This window comes from Salmo trutta, chromosome 29 (assembly GCF_901001165.1).
Source record: "Salmo trutta chromosome 29, fSalTru1.1, whole genome shotgun sequence".
NCBI classification, from domain to species: Eukaryota; Metazoa; Chordata; class Actinopteri; order Salmoniformes; family Salmonidae; genus Salmo; species Salmo trutta.
The window spans coordinates 41,323,202-41,339,708 of NC_042985.1; the positions used below are offsets into that span (position 1 = coordinate 41,323,202).

General features: G+C 43.3%; 1 protein-coding gene across 4 annotated transcripts; it reads left to right on the plus strand.

Moving 5' to 3' along the window:
- Window positions 1-566: 566 nt before the first annotated feature.
- Window positions 567-16,177, plus strand: LOC115167625 (lamina-associated polypeptide 2, isoforms beta/delta/epsilon/gamma-like). 4 transcript variants are annotated; one of them, XM_029722217.1, is made up of 8 exons: window positions 5,058-5,393; window positions 5,497-5,595; window positions 6,102-6,221; window positions 6,346-6,410; window positions 6,644-6,674; window positions 6,850-6,984; window positions 13,545-13,609; window positions 13,818-16,177. In XM_029722217.1, exons 4-8 carry the CDS (start codon window positions 6,397-6,399, stop codon window positions 14,119-14,121), a joined length of 549 nt encoding a protein of 182 aa, XP_029578077.1. In that variant the 5' UTR covers window positions 5,058-5,393; window positions 5,497-5,595; window positions 6,102-6,221; window positions 6,346-6,396; the 3' UTR covers window positions 14,122-16,177. The 4 variants fall into 4 exon arrangements, 3 of the variants coding, with proteins under 3 accessions (XP_029578079.1, XP_029578077.1, XP_029578078.1); XM_029722218.1 differs by having other exon boundaries at window positions 5,058-5,376; XM_029722219.1 differs by lacking the exons at window positions 5,058-5,393; window positions 6,850-6,984 and adding an exon at window positions 567-844.
- Window positions 16,178-16,507: the final 330 nt, after the last annotated feature.

The following is a 16,507-nucleotide window of genomic DNA, read 5'->3' on the forward strand; positions in this document are numbered from 1 at the left end:
GAGAGAGAGCCCCACCTGCCCTGAATGACATGGGTCTCCACTGGAAACATCTCTATTGTTTATACCAATTGCTCAAACCTGGTCAAGTAGAAGCTTGTTTTTTAAAAATGTTCTCCACAATGTGTGGAAATTAAATATACCTTCTTCTCCAAATCATCCCCCAGCCAGCCTCACATGTAAAACTAGACTAGTCAAGGTAACTTGTCGTTCATAAAAGCATCCAATCAAGATGCTGTGCATGTAATTTGGCGCCAAATCAGAACGTCAAACGACCAGGATGGTGTACCAGCTAATTTAAATAAAGGTACAACTTTAATAAGCTCTAAATTAAGCATAAAACAGTATCAACAATTCAAGTCATTTAATACTATCCACGTTAAATGCCACAAAGCCAGGGAATCCGACTATGCTCACTGATTAAATTAGATTAGATAGCTAATCATGCAGCTTTCTCCTACTACTGTTGCAGCTGCTTGCTTGACTGTGTTACCTGGCATATCAAGTGACTAGTGCCCTCTACCCCCTTCCAGGCAGCACCTGTTCTTCTGGCGGAGTGTGTAGTTGGCTTACCAGCAGGGTAGGCGATGTAGCTAGCTAGCTAGAAACCATTGCTGGATCATTGACAGTGTCTACTTCAGTAGCTTGTAAACAAGTTGGCATATTGCTTTCTTTGGTGTCGGACTTGATAGCCCACAATGTTACGCTACCTGTGGCAGAAAGCAAGAAGAAAATCTATGTAAAACTATATTTGAAACACATCAGTCAGAAAAATTCTCCAGATTTCTCTAGCGATGAGGAAGATGACCAGCAAGAAGTTGTGGAAGTACAAGACAGCCAGGACTGCGTGAGTAGTACTCATGGGTTGTTTGCGAACGAACGGCTCTTCTTGAACTAATATTTTTGGTGAACGTCGAAACCGAATGGCATCGGTGAAAAAGCAATTAATTTGGCTCCCTGTTTTGCATATTGCTACTACTGCTTTTTTTAAACTAAAAACAATTTTTCTGCCAATAAGGTACAAAATAATTATCTAAAGAGTGTGAATCCTCACTGCAGAAACAATAAATAGTGGGAGAGCGCTTCAAACAATTTTATATACATTTTTACAGATTTGTGTCCTTCTGATCTAGGTCAATAGATCTTTCTATATCCAGTCCTCACAATCTATTTGGGAATAGCAATCAAAACCATATGCATATCAACTCTGATCATAAGTCACTTATCAGTGTTTATTATTGTGTCCACCCTCCCCTCTTCAGAGTTATTACCCCATTCATCACGCTAACTACTTTAGCGCATATTGACGATAGTATCTTCTGAATGGCGGAGTTTTGTTAACTTAAGAGCCCTGACGCTTGCTCTAAACATTAACACGCATCGCCTGCGGTAGGGTTTTGGAAACAAAAGGAACTTATCTTTCATATCAGCAAGAAGTCATTCAACAAAAGGTAAATTACTACACAGCTTTTTATAAGGTCAGTTTTCCCACACGGCCATATCTCCATGTTACAGCGCTTGTGTAGGTTACTTTCTAAATGTAATCGTTTACTAGTTACCTGATCAAAATGTTCATCAAAAATCGTAACATTTGGATTACTTAAACTCAGTACCAATATCTGATTTTCAGTTACTTTTTGATTATTTTTCTTTGATTACTTTTTCATGGGTTTCCATTGATTTCAGATTAATTTACAAGCAGCTTGGTGGCAAGTAAAATTCTGTATTTTATATTACAGTATAATTCCTATAATATAAATACGATATCAAAGCAAGTACTGTGTAATGACACACGGTAGGCCTACAATACTGTAAAATGTACTGTATTACACTGTAAAAAGTACATTTTATTGTAATTGGCATGAATGGATGAATTAATGACATTTGTTGAGGGGAGGGTTTTGTATTTTACTGTAATTACAAGGGGATTGGTGCAAGCAGGTTGGCTGATTGGTAAAGTGTTTGTAAATTACAGCATATTAATAAATATTTTGTGTTTTTTATATCACTTGCACTTCTAGAGGCCTTAACAAAGGCTTCCAAACTGGCAGCAACTATAGGGCAAAACAGACCAAAAGGACATGGCAAAATACTCAACCATTTAAGGTTTAAGACTTGCTGCCACTCCAATCTTTCCCCTAAACATTTTTTAATTGATGGGGCACTATAACCACATATGAGGTAAAATGGTACAGCATTCTCACTCACGTGTGAAACAAATATAGCCTCTTACAACGCACGCCTCTATGTTAATGAGACAGAAACAACAATATCATGTACCCACTATTGTATTTTGTGGGATGGAATTACAGTACCATTTGAAATACAGCAATTTTCCCACAAAGCACAATAATTTACGGTATGCTACAGTTGAACTTTTCAGAGCTTTTTTTACTGTTGGTAATACCTCAAATAAAAATAAAAAATCTGTTACAGTGAGACATTAGAAGAACACAAAAAGGATCTAACAAACGCTTGTGGTGAAACTCGCTCAGTTGGAACAAACTTAAACTTGTGCCTTTTTCAATGCTGAATTGAATGTCATTGAGAAAACCAAGGTGTCATGTTTTTTTTGCAAACATCCTTTTTCAATTAAAAGGTAATCCAAGAAGTAATCATCTAGTTTTTCAAAAGTATCTGTAATCTCATTACAATATTTTTTTCTGGTAATGTAACAATTTTTTGGTAATCAGATTACATGTAACTGATTACATGTAGTCAGTTACTCCCCAGCCCTGCTAGTGTGCCAAAGAACACCTGTATGTAAGCTAACTGGGCAGGAAGTGTAGTTCATCAACTGGAGGCACACACAGTGTATGGATCTGTGCAAATTGCTACAGTAAGTGTATCTTTTTTAATTAAAAGATTCTTTCTCGCTGACTTGAAAGATAAGGGACATATCAGCATATGTTTCGAAAACTGTTTTGAAAGCAACGATGATTGACGTTTCTAAACGTTAAAACCCAGGGTCAGAATTGTAGTTTACACAGAGCCAAATGTGGGTGACTGTAATGGCTGGAAACCCTACACACGGAAAAGTGTTTTCAAGAGCTACAGAGTCATGTGCTCACCAAAATATGTTCAAATGGTTTTAGCTTAGCTACTACTATACTTTACTGTACTATACTAAAATGTTGTATGCATTGTTTAAATAATGATTTCATAGTGTATGGGGCAGATCTTCTGGTAAATGAAGTTAAACATGTTATTGATACTGTCCCGGGGTGACTGCCTAAAGTGAAGGGAGCACACATGGTGGCATGCAGCTGTTGTAGCCGCATATCAACTGATACTCTGCAAGGTCAGCTAAATAGTTGGCCTAACTGACTAGACTGCAGGGAGGAGCCCATGGAGGGGGTGAGGGGATTGGGGGTGAGGGGGAGTGGCTGTCTTCCAGAACTGGGTTGCCAATGTCATGCCATCATTCAGTATGGTTTCACACTTAGTTAGAGCTTAGTGCTTTACTGCTTTACACTAGACGGTTGCATTTCTATATTTACATTTGAGAATGTATTGCAAAAAAGGATAGCCCACAGGCACATTAGAGTCATGCTGATCTCTTCTTCTCACACCTGTTTATATACACTCACTGATCAGTTTATTAGGTACACCCACCCAACTAGTACCTGGTCGGACCTCCCTTTGCCTCCAGAACAGCCTGAATTATTCAGGGTATTCTACAAGGTGTCGGAATAGTTCCACAGGGATGTTGGTCCATGCTGACGCGATGGCATCACACAGTTGCTGCTGATTGGATGGCGGTACATTCATTCTTCGAATAGCCCGTTCCATCTCATCGCAAAGATGCTATACTGGGTTGAGGTCTGGGGACTGCGCAGGCCACTCAAGTAAACTGAACTCGAGGTCATGTTCTAGGCAATGTTTTTCCACTCCTCAATTGTCCAGTGTTGGTGATCGCATGCCCATTGGAGCTGCTTCTTGTTTTTGGCTGATCGGAGTGGAACCCCGGTTTGGTCGTCTGCTGCAATAGCCCATCCGTGACAAGGATCAACGAGTTGTGCGTTCCGATGTGCCGTTCTGCACACCACTGTTGTACTGTGCCGTTATTTGTCTGTTTGTGGCCCCCCTGTTCGCTTGCACGATTCTTGCCATTTTCCCACGACCTCTCTCATCAACGAGCTGTTTTCGCTCACAGGACTGCCGCTGACTGGATGTTTTTTCTTTGTCGCTCCATTCTCTGTAAGCCCTAGACACTGCCGTACGTGAAAAACACAGGAGGGCGGCTATTTCTGAGACACTGGATCCCGGGTGCATGGCACCGACGATCATACAACACTCAGTCGCTTAGGTCACTCGTTTTTGTTTTTGCCCATCGTGCAATCGAACAGTAACTGAATGCCTCGATGCCCGTCTACCTGCTACCATGGCCACGTGACTCACTGTCTGTAGGAGCGATCAATTTTTGTGAACGGGATGGTGTACCAAATAAACTGTCTGAGTTTATATGGGCTCTGTTCTGCTCAAGCACATGCTTGATGCTTTCAAAGGATGCACCTGATTTTGTCCTCTTTACAATACGTCAGCTTCCCTGTAGCTCAGTTGGTAGAGCATGGTGTTTGCAACGCCAGGGTTGTTGGTTCGATTCCCACGGGGGGCCAGCACAGGAAAAAAAAAAAGTATGCATTCACTACTGTAAGTCGCTCTGGATAAGAGTGCCTGCTAAATGACTAAAATGTAATGTAATGTAAAAGCTAGCCTGTCAATGAGGGTATATGAACACTGAATTATTTCCTGAATAAGGGCTAGCCCCAAGCCTTATGTATAAGTTGCATTGCAGACAAAACAGGGTGTCTTCTATCGAAGCTGTATAGGAGGTGGAATTTGAAATGCTGTTAAACCAGCACTTTGTGCAACTTGCTCTTATATTGATTATTAATGTTTTGCTGTAACAGCTAGCTTATCTTGATGTTTTGATCAGCATTCAATTGTCCTTATTTTCATTATAGTAGTCATGGTTGTGTCTAGCTGTAATGCTTTAGTAGAAGAAGTGTCGGAGTCAGGTGCAGGACACATGGATGAGTCTAAACAATAACGTGTTTACTAAAATCATAATCAAACTTCTTCCACATCCAAATACAGGGTTAGGAGAAAACACCTCCAAATATCACAAAACAGGAAACAATCACGGACAAGACAAACAGGGAAGCCAGAGGGTTAAATAATGAACATAATCAGGGAATCAAAAACAGGTGTGAATAATAAAGACAAAAGCAAACGAACAGGGTAACATAGATCGGTGGCAACTAGTAAGCCGGTGACGTTGACCGCCGAACGCCGCCCGAACAAGGAGAGGGGCCGACTTCGGTGGAAGTCGTGACACTAGCATTATAATCAACATGACTGTGTTTACCCTGTCCAGTTAGTCATGCTCAGCGGTCTGAAATTTGTTTTTAAGAGACACTTCTCAGTTATGGTAAAAGTTGTGTCAAGGGATTTCAGTGAGTTTCAATCATACCTGGTCATTTCCTGTCCCCACAGGAAGAAGAAAATAAGGAAGATCCAAAGAGGACTGACCCCTGTGGACTTACGGATGATGAACTCAAGGCCACACTGGAGTCGAAGCTAGACCCATTGTAGGTGAGACTACTGAAGACTACACTTATTAAAGACCTTACATTAAAGCGGCAATCAGCAGTTGAAACAAAAAAGCTAAAAAGCTGAGTGCTGGGGCTGGAGAAATGGCACCACTCTCAAATTCATAGACCACGCTATGGATGCAAGGACTGGCCATCCAAGATATCAAATTATAGTTTTAACCATGATTTGAGGCTATGCAGCGTTTGTTTTTATTTGCTTTGATTACAAACACTGGAGTAAAACAAGCTTATTTTGGGTTCTGATGGGGTACGACAGTTGAACTAAACTCATGAGGAATTTATAAGTTTGTATGTATTCTTCAAGAATCAAAGGGTACACATCTTAAATGTATGTCCAAATATGGATGTAGCTACTGATGATTGCCCCTTTTAATCTCTGTATTTGATCTGTCTGTACTTGCTAATACAACATTTCCATATGGTATGTGTGTGTGTGTGTGTGTGTGTGTGTGTGTGTGTGTGTGTGTGTGTGTGTGTTTGTGATAGCCACCACCAGGTCTATCTATGAGATGAAGCTAAAAGGCTACTAGAACCTGCCCAGACAGAATGGTAGCACAGGAGATGCAAACCAGTACTCTGACAGTGAAGAAGAGGAGGAAGAGTGGGGTATAATCATTAAGATGTGTTACTGCCATTTGTGATATACAGACGCAGATGTGGATTCTGTATGCTAAAATGGTTGACAAAACGGTGTCCTCAAACAAGGATGTGTTTACCTCTGATTCTGTAGGTTCGGAACAAGGAAGACCAGAGACGGTTTTGTTAGTGGAGGAATATCAGCATGCTAATGATCAGGTGAGTGAGTTCATACTAGGATCTTATCTTGAGACCGTGACCAAAGAATAGTGAATTTCATATGCAGCTATGTCATTCTCCTCAAGTAAGGAAAAAATGTTGCCTGCAGTGCCACCTTGTGACAGTAGATAGGTATTTCTGTACCTGGGTTCTAACTGTTGGGTCTCAATGTCAAAAGAAGTTGTTACATTTTAGGAGTGGTTCTCAGCTCAGTTATTTCTTACTTTTAACAGATGGTACGGCACTCTCGGAATAATAAAAAAGGTGAATATCATTATCCTCAGTGTTTTATGCCATCGTCGAGAATGGTAATTCTAACTACTTAGACCACCAGCACCCTTACTTATGAATTATTCACAAGTTCATAATTTAAAATGGGTGATTATTTCTGGAGTGTGATGCTTTTGTGTAATGGGTAAAAATGATTCTACCCTGGCAGCAGGTCTGGAGCGCTCCGGGCCACTATGAATTAAATCCCAAGAGGAATGCAGGGAATCATGGGAATGTGGCTGAGTCTTCCAACAGCAGAGGGGGGGCACCGGGGGCAGTTGCCCCCATTGCCTGTTACTCCTGGGTAGGATCAGTGGTAACCCTTTTAGAAAAACTCACTCATTAACTCTTCAATGGGAATGGGATCTCTGCTCTTCTACTTGCAATTTTTTTCATCTCACACTCTAAAGCTGGTGCATATTTTGGGTTTTAGGGGACAACTTAAGGGATCAAGCAAGCTGTTGGAGCATATTTTTGGATAACCTGTTATTGGCTGTGGCTCTGAACAACAGTCTTACTTTAAACCCATGCAGATGCAGCCTCCGTCTGTATCTCTGGGAGGTGGTCGTGATAATTCCTCCTATTCCTCTTCTCAGAGCTTCAGCATTACTGAGATGGTAGAGGAGTGAAGTTTGTTTTTATCTGTTTTTTATCTAATCTTGACGATCACATCAACAACCTAAATATCTAATCCCCACTAAAGTGACGACCAATGAGTGATATGCTGTATTAACGTTTTCCTCTGGAACCACCGATTGAGAGTCAAAGCCCTCTCTCTAGTAGTAGAACACAGAAGCACAATGGGAGTAAAATTCTGGGATCTTGGCCAAGGCCCCACAGGGTCAGACAAACACTTCAGTAATCTTATCAGTGACAAGCTGTTGTTGGTGGTTACAGGGTGGATGTTGTTTGGTTCTAAATAAACTGAGTAAAAATTCACGGACAACTATGAAAAGCTCAAACCAAGTTTATTCACCAAATGGATCAGACAGCTAAACAGACCAAGACATATTCACATAAGCACTGGTATTTAAACCTTCCTCCTATGCTGAGTCTCCTCCTTACACACCTGGACAGCCAATACATCGCTGTTGCTAGACAGGACTTTAGTGATTCCTGTTCTTTCTCACTTCATGTGACCTGACCTTGGCCCAAATTCCTCACTCCTCCCCAACTCATGGCTGTTCTGTTGACTTACCAGACTGTGGCCCTTCTCCTTTCCTTCCATAGGATACCTGATGTCTAACAGTAACATGTTCTGACAATGTAAATGTTCTGCATTCCCCTCTCTCTCCCTCAGTAACATTAACAAGGATATTTCAAGTTTAGAAGTCAGAACCCATCAATGTGACTCACTGGGCTGTGGTTAAGTAGAGGGGATGTGGAATATACACTACTGGTCAAAAGTTTTAGAACACCTACTCATTCAAGGGTTTTTCTTTATTTTTACTATTTTCTACATGGTAGAATAATAGTGAAGACATCAAAACTATGAAATGACACATATGGAATTATGTAGTAACCAAAAAAGTGTTAAACAAATCAAAATATATTTGAAATTCTTCAAATAGCCACCCTTTGACTTGATGACAGCTTTGCACACTCTTGGCATTCTCTCAACCAGCTTCATGAGGTAGTCACCTGGAATGCATTTGAGTTAACAGGTGTGCCTTCTTAAAAGTTAACTTGCGGAATTGCTTTCCTTAATACATTTGAGCCAATCAATTGAGTTGTGACAAGGTAGGGGGGGTATACAGAAGATACCCCTATTTGGTAAAAGACCAAGTCCATATTATGGCAAGAAGAGCTCAAATAAGCAAAGAGAAACGACTGTCCATGATTATTTTAAGACATGAAGGTCAGTCAATCAGGAACATTTCAAGAACTTTGAAAGTTTCTTCAAGAGCAGTCGCAAAAACCAATGATGAAACTGGCACTCATGAGGACCGCCACAGGAATGGAAGACCCAGAGTTCCCTCAGCTGCAGAGGATAAGTTAATTAGAATTACCAGCCTCTGAAATTGCAGCCCAAATAAATGCTTCATAGAGGTAAAGTAACACACATCTCAACATCAACTGTTCAGAGGAGACTGTGAATCAGTCCTTCATGGTTGAATTGCTGCAAAGAAACCACTTCTAAAGGACACCAATAAGAAGTAGACTTGCTTTGGCCAAGAAACACGAGCAATGGACATTAGACCGGTGGAAATTTGTCCTTTTGATCTGGAGTCAAAATTTTCGATTTTTAGTTCCAACTGCCGTGTCTTTGTGAGACGCGGTGTGAGTGAATGGATGCTTTCCATATGTACTTCCCGCCGTAAAGCTTAGTGGGGCTGCTTTGCTGGTAAGACTGTCTGTGATTGATTTAGAATTCAAGGCACACTTAACCAGCATGGCTACCACAGCATTCTGCAGCGATACACCATCCCATCTGGTTTGCGCTGAGTGGGACTATCATTTGTTTTTCAACAGGACAGTGACCCAACACACTTCCAGCCTGTGTAAGGGATATTTGACCCCCAGAGAGTGATGGAGTGCTGCATCAGATGACCTGGCCTCCACAATTCCCTGACCTCAATCAAATTGAGATGGTTTGGGATGAGTTAAACTGCAGAGTGAAGGAAAAGCAGCCAACAAGTGCTCAGCATATGTGGGAACTCCTTCAAGACTGTTGGAAAAGCTTTCCACGTGAAGCTAGTTGAAAGAATGCCAAGAGTGTGCAAAGCTGTCATCAAGGCAAAGGGTGGCTATTTGACGAATCTCAAATATAAAATATATTTTGATTTGTTAACACTTTTTTGGTTACTACATGATTGCATGTGTTATTTCATAGTTTTGATGTCTTCACTATTATTCTACAATCTAGAAAATAGTAAAATAAAGAAAAACCCTTGAATGTGTAGGTGTTCTAAAACTTTTGACCAGTAGTGTACATTTAATGAGTTGTTTCTCACTTCTTCCTTTAGGACATGGCGATCGTGGACAAGTATACCATGACTAACCGATCACCTTGCGTCACCCCAAAGACCTCCTTTTTCAAACAGCATAACAAGACACTTACATTACCTTGTTTAGTTGTCTTTCAGATTCATTCCTATCTTTTCACTCTTTCAACAGTTCATACACTAGAGCTATGGTGTATATGCAGGTCTACACGGTATACTTTATTATCCTGTTAATGGTTTTACCATCACTGAGTTTGATTGGGTTGTTCATGTATACAACCAAGCTAGTGCATTAATCAAAAAGTGTTCATTCATACCTAAATTCATGTTTTACTAAGAAAAGGTTTGGGGAAAATGTCTTGCTACACTGTACTTTCACTTCAGGACTTTGAACCTAAGTTCTTGCACAATAACCACAAGTGGCTTTATGACTTACATTTAAGTCATTTAGCAGACGCTCTTATCCAGAGCGACTTACAAATTGGTGCATTCACCTTATGATATCCAGTGGAACAACCACTTTACAATAGTGCATCTAGATCTTTGGGGGGGGGGGGGGTTAGAAGGATTACTTATCCTATCCCAGGTATTCCTTAAAGAGGTGGGGTTTCAGGTGTCTCCGGAAGGTGGTGATTGACTCCGCTGTCCTGGCGTCGTGAGGGAGCTTGTTCCACCATTGGGGTGCCAGAGCAGCGAACAGTTTTGACTGGGCTGAGCGGGAACTGTGCTTCCTCAGAGGTAGGGAGGCGAGCAGGCCAGAGGTGGATGAACGCAGTGCCCTTGTTTGGGTGTAGGGCCTGATCAGAGCCTGAAGGTACGGAGGTGCCGTTCCCCTCACAGCTCCGTAGGCAAGCACCATGGACTTGTAGCGGATGCGAGCTTCAACTGGAAGCCAGTGGAGAGAGCGGAGGAGCGGGGTGACGTGAGAGAACTTGGGAAGGTTGAACACCAGACGGGCTGCGGCGTTCTGGATGAGTTGTAGGGGTTTAATGGCACAGGCAGGGAGCCCAGCCAACAGCGAGTTGCAGTAGTCCAGACGGGAGATGACAAGTGCCTGGACTAGGACCTGCGCCGCTTCCTGTGTGAGGCAGGGTCGTACTCTGCGAATGTTGTAGAGCATGAACCTGCAGGATCGGGTCACCGCCTTGATGTTAGTGGAGAACGACAGGGTGTTGTCCAGGGTCACGCCAAGGTTCTTAGTACTCTGGGAGGAGGACACAAGGGAGTTGTCAACCGTGATGGTGAGATCATGGAACGGGCAGTCCTTCCCCGGGAGGAAGAGCAGCTCCGTCTTGCCGAGGTTCAGCTTGAGGTGGTGAGCCGTCATCCACACTGATATGTCTGCCAGACATGCAGAGATGCGATTCGCCACCTGGTTATCAGAAGGGGGAAAGGAGAAGATTAATTGTGTGTCGTCTGCGTAGCAATGATAGGAGAGACCATGTGAGGATATGACCGAGCCAAGTGACTTGGTGTATAGTGAGAATAGGAGAGGGCCTAGAACAGAGCCCTGGGGGACACCTGTGGTGAGAGCACGTGGTGCGGAGACAGATTCTCGCCACGCCACCTGGTAGGAGCGACCTGTCAGGTAGGACGCAATCCAAGCGTGGGCCGCGCCGGAGATGCCCAGCTCGGAGAGGGTGGAGAGGAGGATCTGATGGTTCACAGTATCAAAGGCAGCAGATAGGTCTAGAAGGATGAGAGCAGAGGAGAGAGAGTTAGCTTTAGCTGTGCGGAGAGCCTCCGTGACACAGAGAAGAGCAGTCTCAGTTGAATGCCCAGTCTTGAAACCTGACTGATTAGGATCAAGAAGGTCATTCTGAGAGAGATAGCAGGAGAGCTGGCCAAGGACGGCACGTTCAAGAGTTTTGGAGAGAAAAGAAAGAAGGGATACTGGTCTGTAGTTGTTGATATCGGAGGGATCGAGTGTAGGTTTTTTTCAGAAGGGGTGCAACTCTCGCTCTCTTGAAGACGGAAGGGACGTAGCCAGCGGTCAAGGATGAGTTGATGAGTGAGGTAGGGGAGAAGGTCTCCGGAAATGGTCTGGAGAAGAGAGGAGGGGATAGGGTCAAGTGGGCAGGTTGTTGGGCGGCCGGCCGTCACGAGACGCGAGATTTCATCTGGAGAGAGAGGGGAGAAAGAGGTCAAAGCACAGGGTAGGGCAGTGTGAGCAGGACCAGCGGTGTCGTTTGGCTTAGCAAACGAGGATCGGATGTCATCAGCCTTCTTTTCAAAATGGTTGACGAAGTCATCCGCAGAGAGAGAGGAGGGGGGGGAGGGGGAGGAGGATTCAGGAGGGAGGAGAAGGTAGCAAAGAGCTTCCTAGGGTTAGAGGCAGATGCTTGGAATTTAGAGTGGTAGAAAGTGGCTTTAGCAGCAGAGACAGAAGAGGAAAATGTAGAGAGGAGGGCGTGAAAGGATGCCAGGTCCGCAGGGAGGCGAGTTTTCCTCCATTTCCGCTCGGCTGCCCGGAGCCCTGTTCTGTGAGCTCGCAGTGAGTCGTCGAGCCACGGCGCAGGAGTGGAGGACTGATCCGGCCTGGAGGATAGGGGACAGAGAAAATCAAAGGATGCAGAAAGGGAGGAGAGGAGGGTTGAGGAGGCAGAATCAGGAGATAGGTTGGAGAAGGTTTGAGCAGAGGGAAGAGATGATAGGATGGAAGAGGAGAGAGTAGCGGGAGAGAGAGAGCGAAGGTTGGGACGGCGCAATACCATCCGAGTAGGGGCAGAGTGAGAAGTGTTGGATGAGAGGGAAAAGGATACAAGGTAGTGGTCGGAGACTTGGAGGGGAGTTGCAATGAGATTAGTGGAAGAACAGCATCTAGTAAAGATGAGGTCAAGCGTATTGCCTGCCTTGTGAGTATGGGGGGAAGGTGAGAGGGTGAGGTCAAAAGAGGAGAGGAGTGGAAAGAAGGAGGCAGAGAGGAATGAGTCAAAGGTAGACGTGGGGAGGTTAAAGTCACCCAGAACTGTGAGAGGTGAGCCATCCTCAGGGAAGGAACTTATCAAGGCATCAAGCTCATTGATGAACTCTCCAAGGGAACCTGGAGGGCGATAAATGATAAGGATGTTAAGCTTGAAAGGGCTGGTAACTGTGACAGCATGGAATTCAAATGAGGAGATAGACAGATGGGTCAGGGGAGAAAGAGAGAATGTCCACTTGGGAGAGATGAGGATTCCAGTGCCACCACCCCGCTGGCTCGATGGTCTAGGGGTATGCGAGAACACGTAGGCAGACGAGGAGAGAGCAGTAGGAGTAGCAGTGTTATCTGTGGTAATCCATGTTTCCGTCAGCGCCAGGAAGTCTAGGGACTGGAGGGTAGCATAGGCTGAGATGAACTCAGCCTTGTTGGCCGCAGACCGGCAGTTCCAGAGGCTGCCGGAGACCTGGAACTCCACGTGGGTCGTGCGCGCTGGGACCACCAGGTTAGTGGCAGCGGCCACGCGGTGTGAAGCGTTTGTATGGCCTGTGCAGAGGGGAGAGAACAGGGATAGACAGACACATAGTTGACAAGCTACAGAAGAGGCTACGCTAATGCAAAGGAGATTGGAATGACAAGAGGACTACACGTCTCGAATGTTCAGAAAGTTAAGCTTACGTTGCGAAAATCTTATTGACTAAAATGACAAATGCTAGCTAACTAACACAACACTACACTAATCAAGTCGTTCCGTTGTAATGTAATAGTTTCTACAGTGCTGCTAGTCGGTAGAGGTTGGCTATTATACAAAAGCAACTTTGTAGCTAGCTAACATAACATAACACTAATCAAGACGTTCCTTTGTAATGTATTTAGTTTCTACAGTGCTGCTCGTCGGAATAGTTGACTTTCCCCTAACCTTTTATCTCTTTCCTCTCATCTGTTTTGGTTTGGGTCAGACAGTCTGATTTTGTTCCTCTATATGTTTTACTTCTTCAGGAGCAGGTCACAGATGTCCTGATGGAGATGTTCCCAGAGACGGAACCTACACGCACTGGCATTGCGTAAGTCCAGTTTCCCATAAAACAACACTACACATACAGAAGACTAACAATTAGGGAATAGTCACCATTTGTAAGGTAGCCTCTCTCAGGTTAAATAAGGCTATGTCCCAGAGACTTTTTTGTTTCTGCTTACTGAGGCTACTTAGATTCTGTATTCTCATACTATTTGTCTACATCTTTATGTGGCACATTTTCCTCTTTCTTCCAGTGCCACCCGTCAGAGGCCTATCAAGGGTGCAGCGGGGCGACCAGTCCAGTTTAAATACCCAGATCTCCCTGCCAGTCCCATGACCCTACAGAGACAGGCATTGGAGCGCCGCCTGGTGCCTCTGTTCGTCCAGATCCTGGTCTTCCTCATCTTGACTTGCCTCTTCTACCTCATCTACGCTGCCATGGAGCACAGCTCGGACCATCCCTTTGTGGCCTTGCTGGACAACCTCAGTATGGGAACAGAGACTGAGGGACTGTCGCTCCAGGCTGACCCCTTGAACTCATCTGTACACCCTCTATAGGGAGGAGTAACTCCCCTGCTCTAGGTCTGTGTCCTGATTCTCCACCCTTCTCTTAAAAGGAGAAATCCTTTCTTGCATGGATTTAATAATGGATAAAACTTAATCCAGCCAATGCTTATACCAATCCTAAACTTTGAAATCCATGATGAGAAGTAGTGCACCCTTCGGGAAAAAGATGGACATTCGGGATACTCCACAAATTGGTTTAGTTGTTGTGAGGCTCTTCATTTGGTCACCGTAATTCACCTTTACACTCTGGATTATGTCACTCTTAACCAAGCAAGATAGCCATTATAATCCTGTTGGTTGGAAAACGTTCAGGTGAAACTACTGTTAGCCTAATTTAGAGAAATAATACAATTTTGAGATGTGTGTAATTTAATGGAAGATTTTTTGTATCTAATTAAATGTATCAATGAAAAATGTATGGAGTTACAGCTAAAATTTACACGTTGGTTCAGTTGGGGTCCAGTCTGTGTTAGAGCCAGTGGCGATGTTGGCATGTAAATCTTGGTGGGGCAAAAATTTTTTTTTTTTGATGCATGCCAACAAAGAAACTACACTACGAAACACAACACTAAACAATCCGGGATACAAACTAAGTCACCTTTCGGCGAAATTCGCCGTTTTGAATCCAAAATAGGTGACCTACGTGATTTGTGTACATCCGATGAGAAAAGTTTGGGAGGGGGGAGGTTTGGATCACCACTCGTTCATGCACTTTTGGAGCAATACTGGCTGTATCCAAGGCTCAGCCAATTGTTTACATAATAACAGAATGCAGCGCAGCAGGTGACTGAAGAAAGAAGAGACTCGAGACGATTTTAAACTCTTGGCCTTCCGTAGAGACAACCAATTTACTAGTTACATCATCAGCGCGCAGTCTGGAAAGTCAGCTTGCCAGTTACTGCAGCGCGTCCCCTGAACGATAACGAAGAGGTAACGTTAGGCGAGAAGCCAAAAAAGTGTCACCTTTTTGGACCCTCAGCAGTTTGCGTCCGTGACCTCCCATACATGCACAAATATTCCCAAACCACACCCAGCACCACAGCGTTAAGATTTATCATTGCATTTTGCTTGTTAAAGTAGAGCCCACATGGCACAAATGTGCAATTATACAGAGATATGACCTGATCATGGGCATCAATGATGTTCGACATTGAGTAGGAAGGCACTTGTTAGCATCCTTGTGAACTTTAACACATGTAAGCTGTGTGAGTGAACCAGAACGTGGGTCTACTGCAGGTGTCTTTCCTCAGCTGACAAATCACTTCACATTATGTGAAAATAAAAGTCTTGCTTGTGCTCCACTTGTGTGCAAGCAAGTCATGCTTGTGGGAGACTTTTATTAGTGGGCCAGGCATAATAACTGAAATGCACTTTTTAGGAAAATAAGAAGAAAAAGACAAACAAGCCTACAGGGATTACTCCAGCAAACCTTTTGAACTAAAAACCTTATTATGAATAATTTTTTCAGCTCCAAGGGCCAGTACATCAAGAGCAAGACCAGTGCACATTTTTGGGCCATTCACTGAGGAGGAAGAATCAGGTATTCATGAGAGATTGAATAGATTCATCCATAGAATTCCTTGTTATTCAGTGGCCTTGTATTTTTTTATTAAAGCCAAATTGTGTTAGTTGAAACTGTTGGAATCAGCTAAACTTTGAAAATTGAGATATTAAATGAATGATAGGAAATGAAAGAGACCGGGTGTTATGTTAGAAGTTAATGGTTCTCTGAAGAAAGACACAAAGGCTTTGGAATGTGTTTGATGGAGGAGAGCGATGGGTTGATATAGGGAATACAGATGGACATCTGTATATTAGATGAAAGAGGGGTTGAGGTCAGGAGGTGAGGACAGATTCTCTTCAGAGAGTAATAAATATTTGTAATCCTGTTACCCTCTGTATTAGCTTCCTGTAGAGCCATACAATGTAAGGATTGGAGTGAAAGAGGAGTGTCTAAACTTGGGGATCTTATCCCTGTAATGGGATTCATTGTCAAGTGACCATGGCGGGGAATTCAAAACTGCAAGAGTCTAATCATTTCAAATACTCAAACAATCAACTATTTTCCTCCATTTGAAAGATACACATCTCCTAAATCTAACCACGTTGTCCGATTTTCAAAGAGGCTTTACGGAGAATGCATAAAGTTAGGTTATGTTAGGAGAGTACATTGACAATAGCTGTGTGTAATGTTTAGCCAATTCAAAGAAGGGCATCAACAGAGACAGAAAACCAGCTAGAATTATGCACTTACCTTTGACAATCTGCATCAGATGACACTCATAGGACATTATGTTATACAATACATGCATTTTTAGTTCCATCAAGTTCATATTTATATCCAAAAACAGCATTTACAGTCGCGGTGAAATTCAGA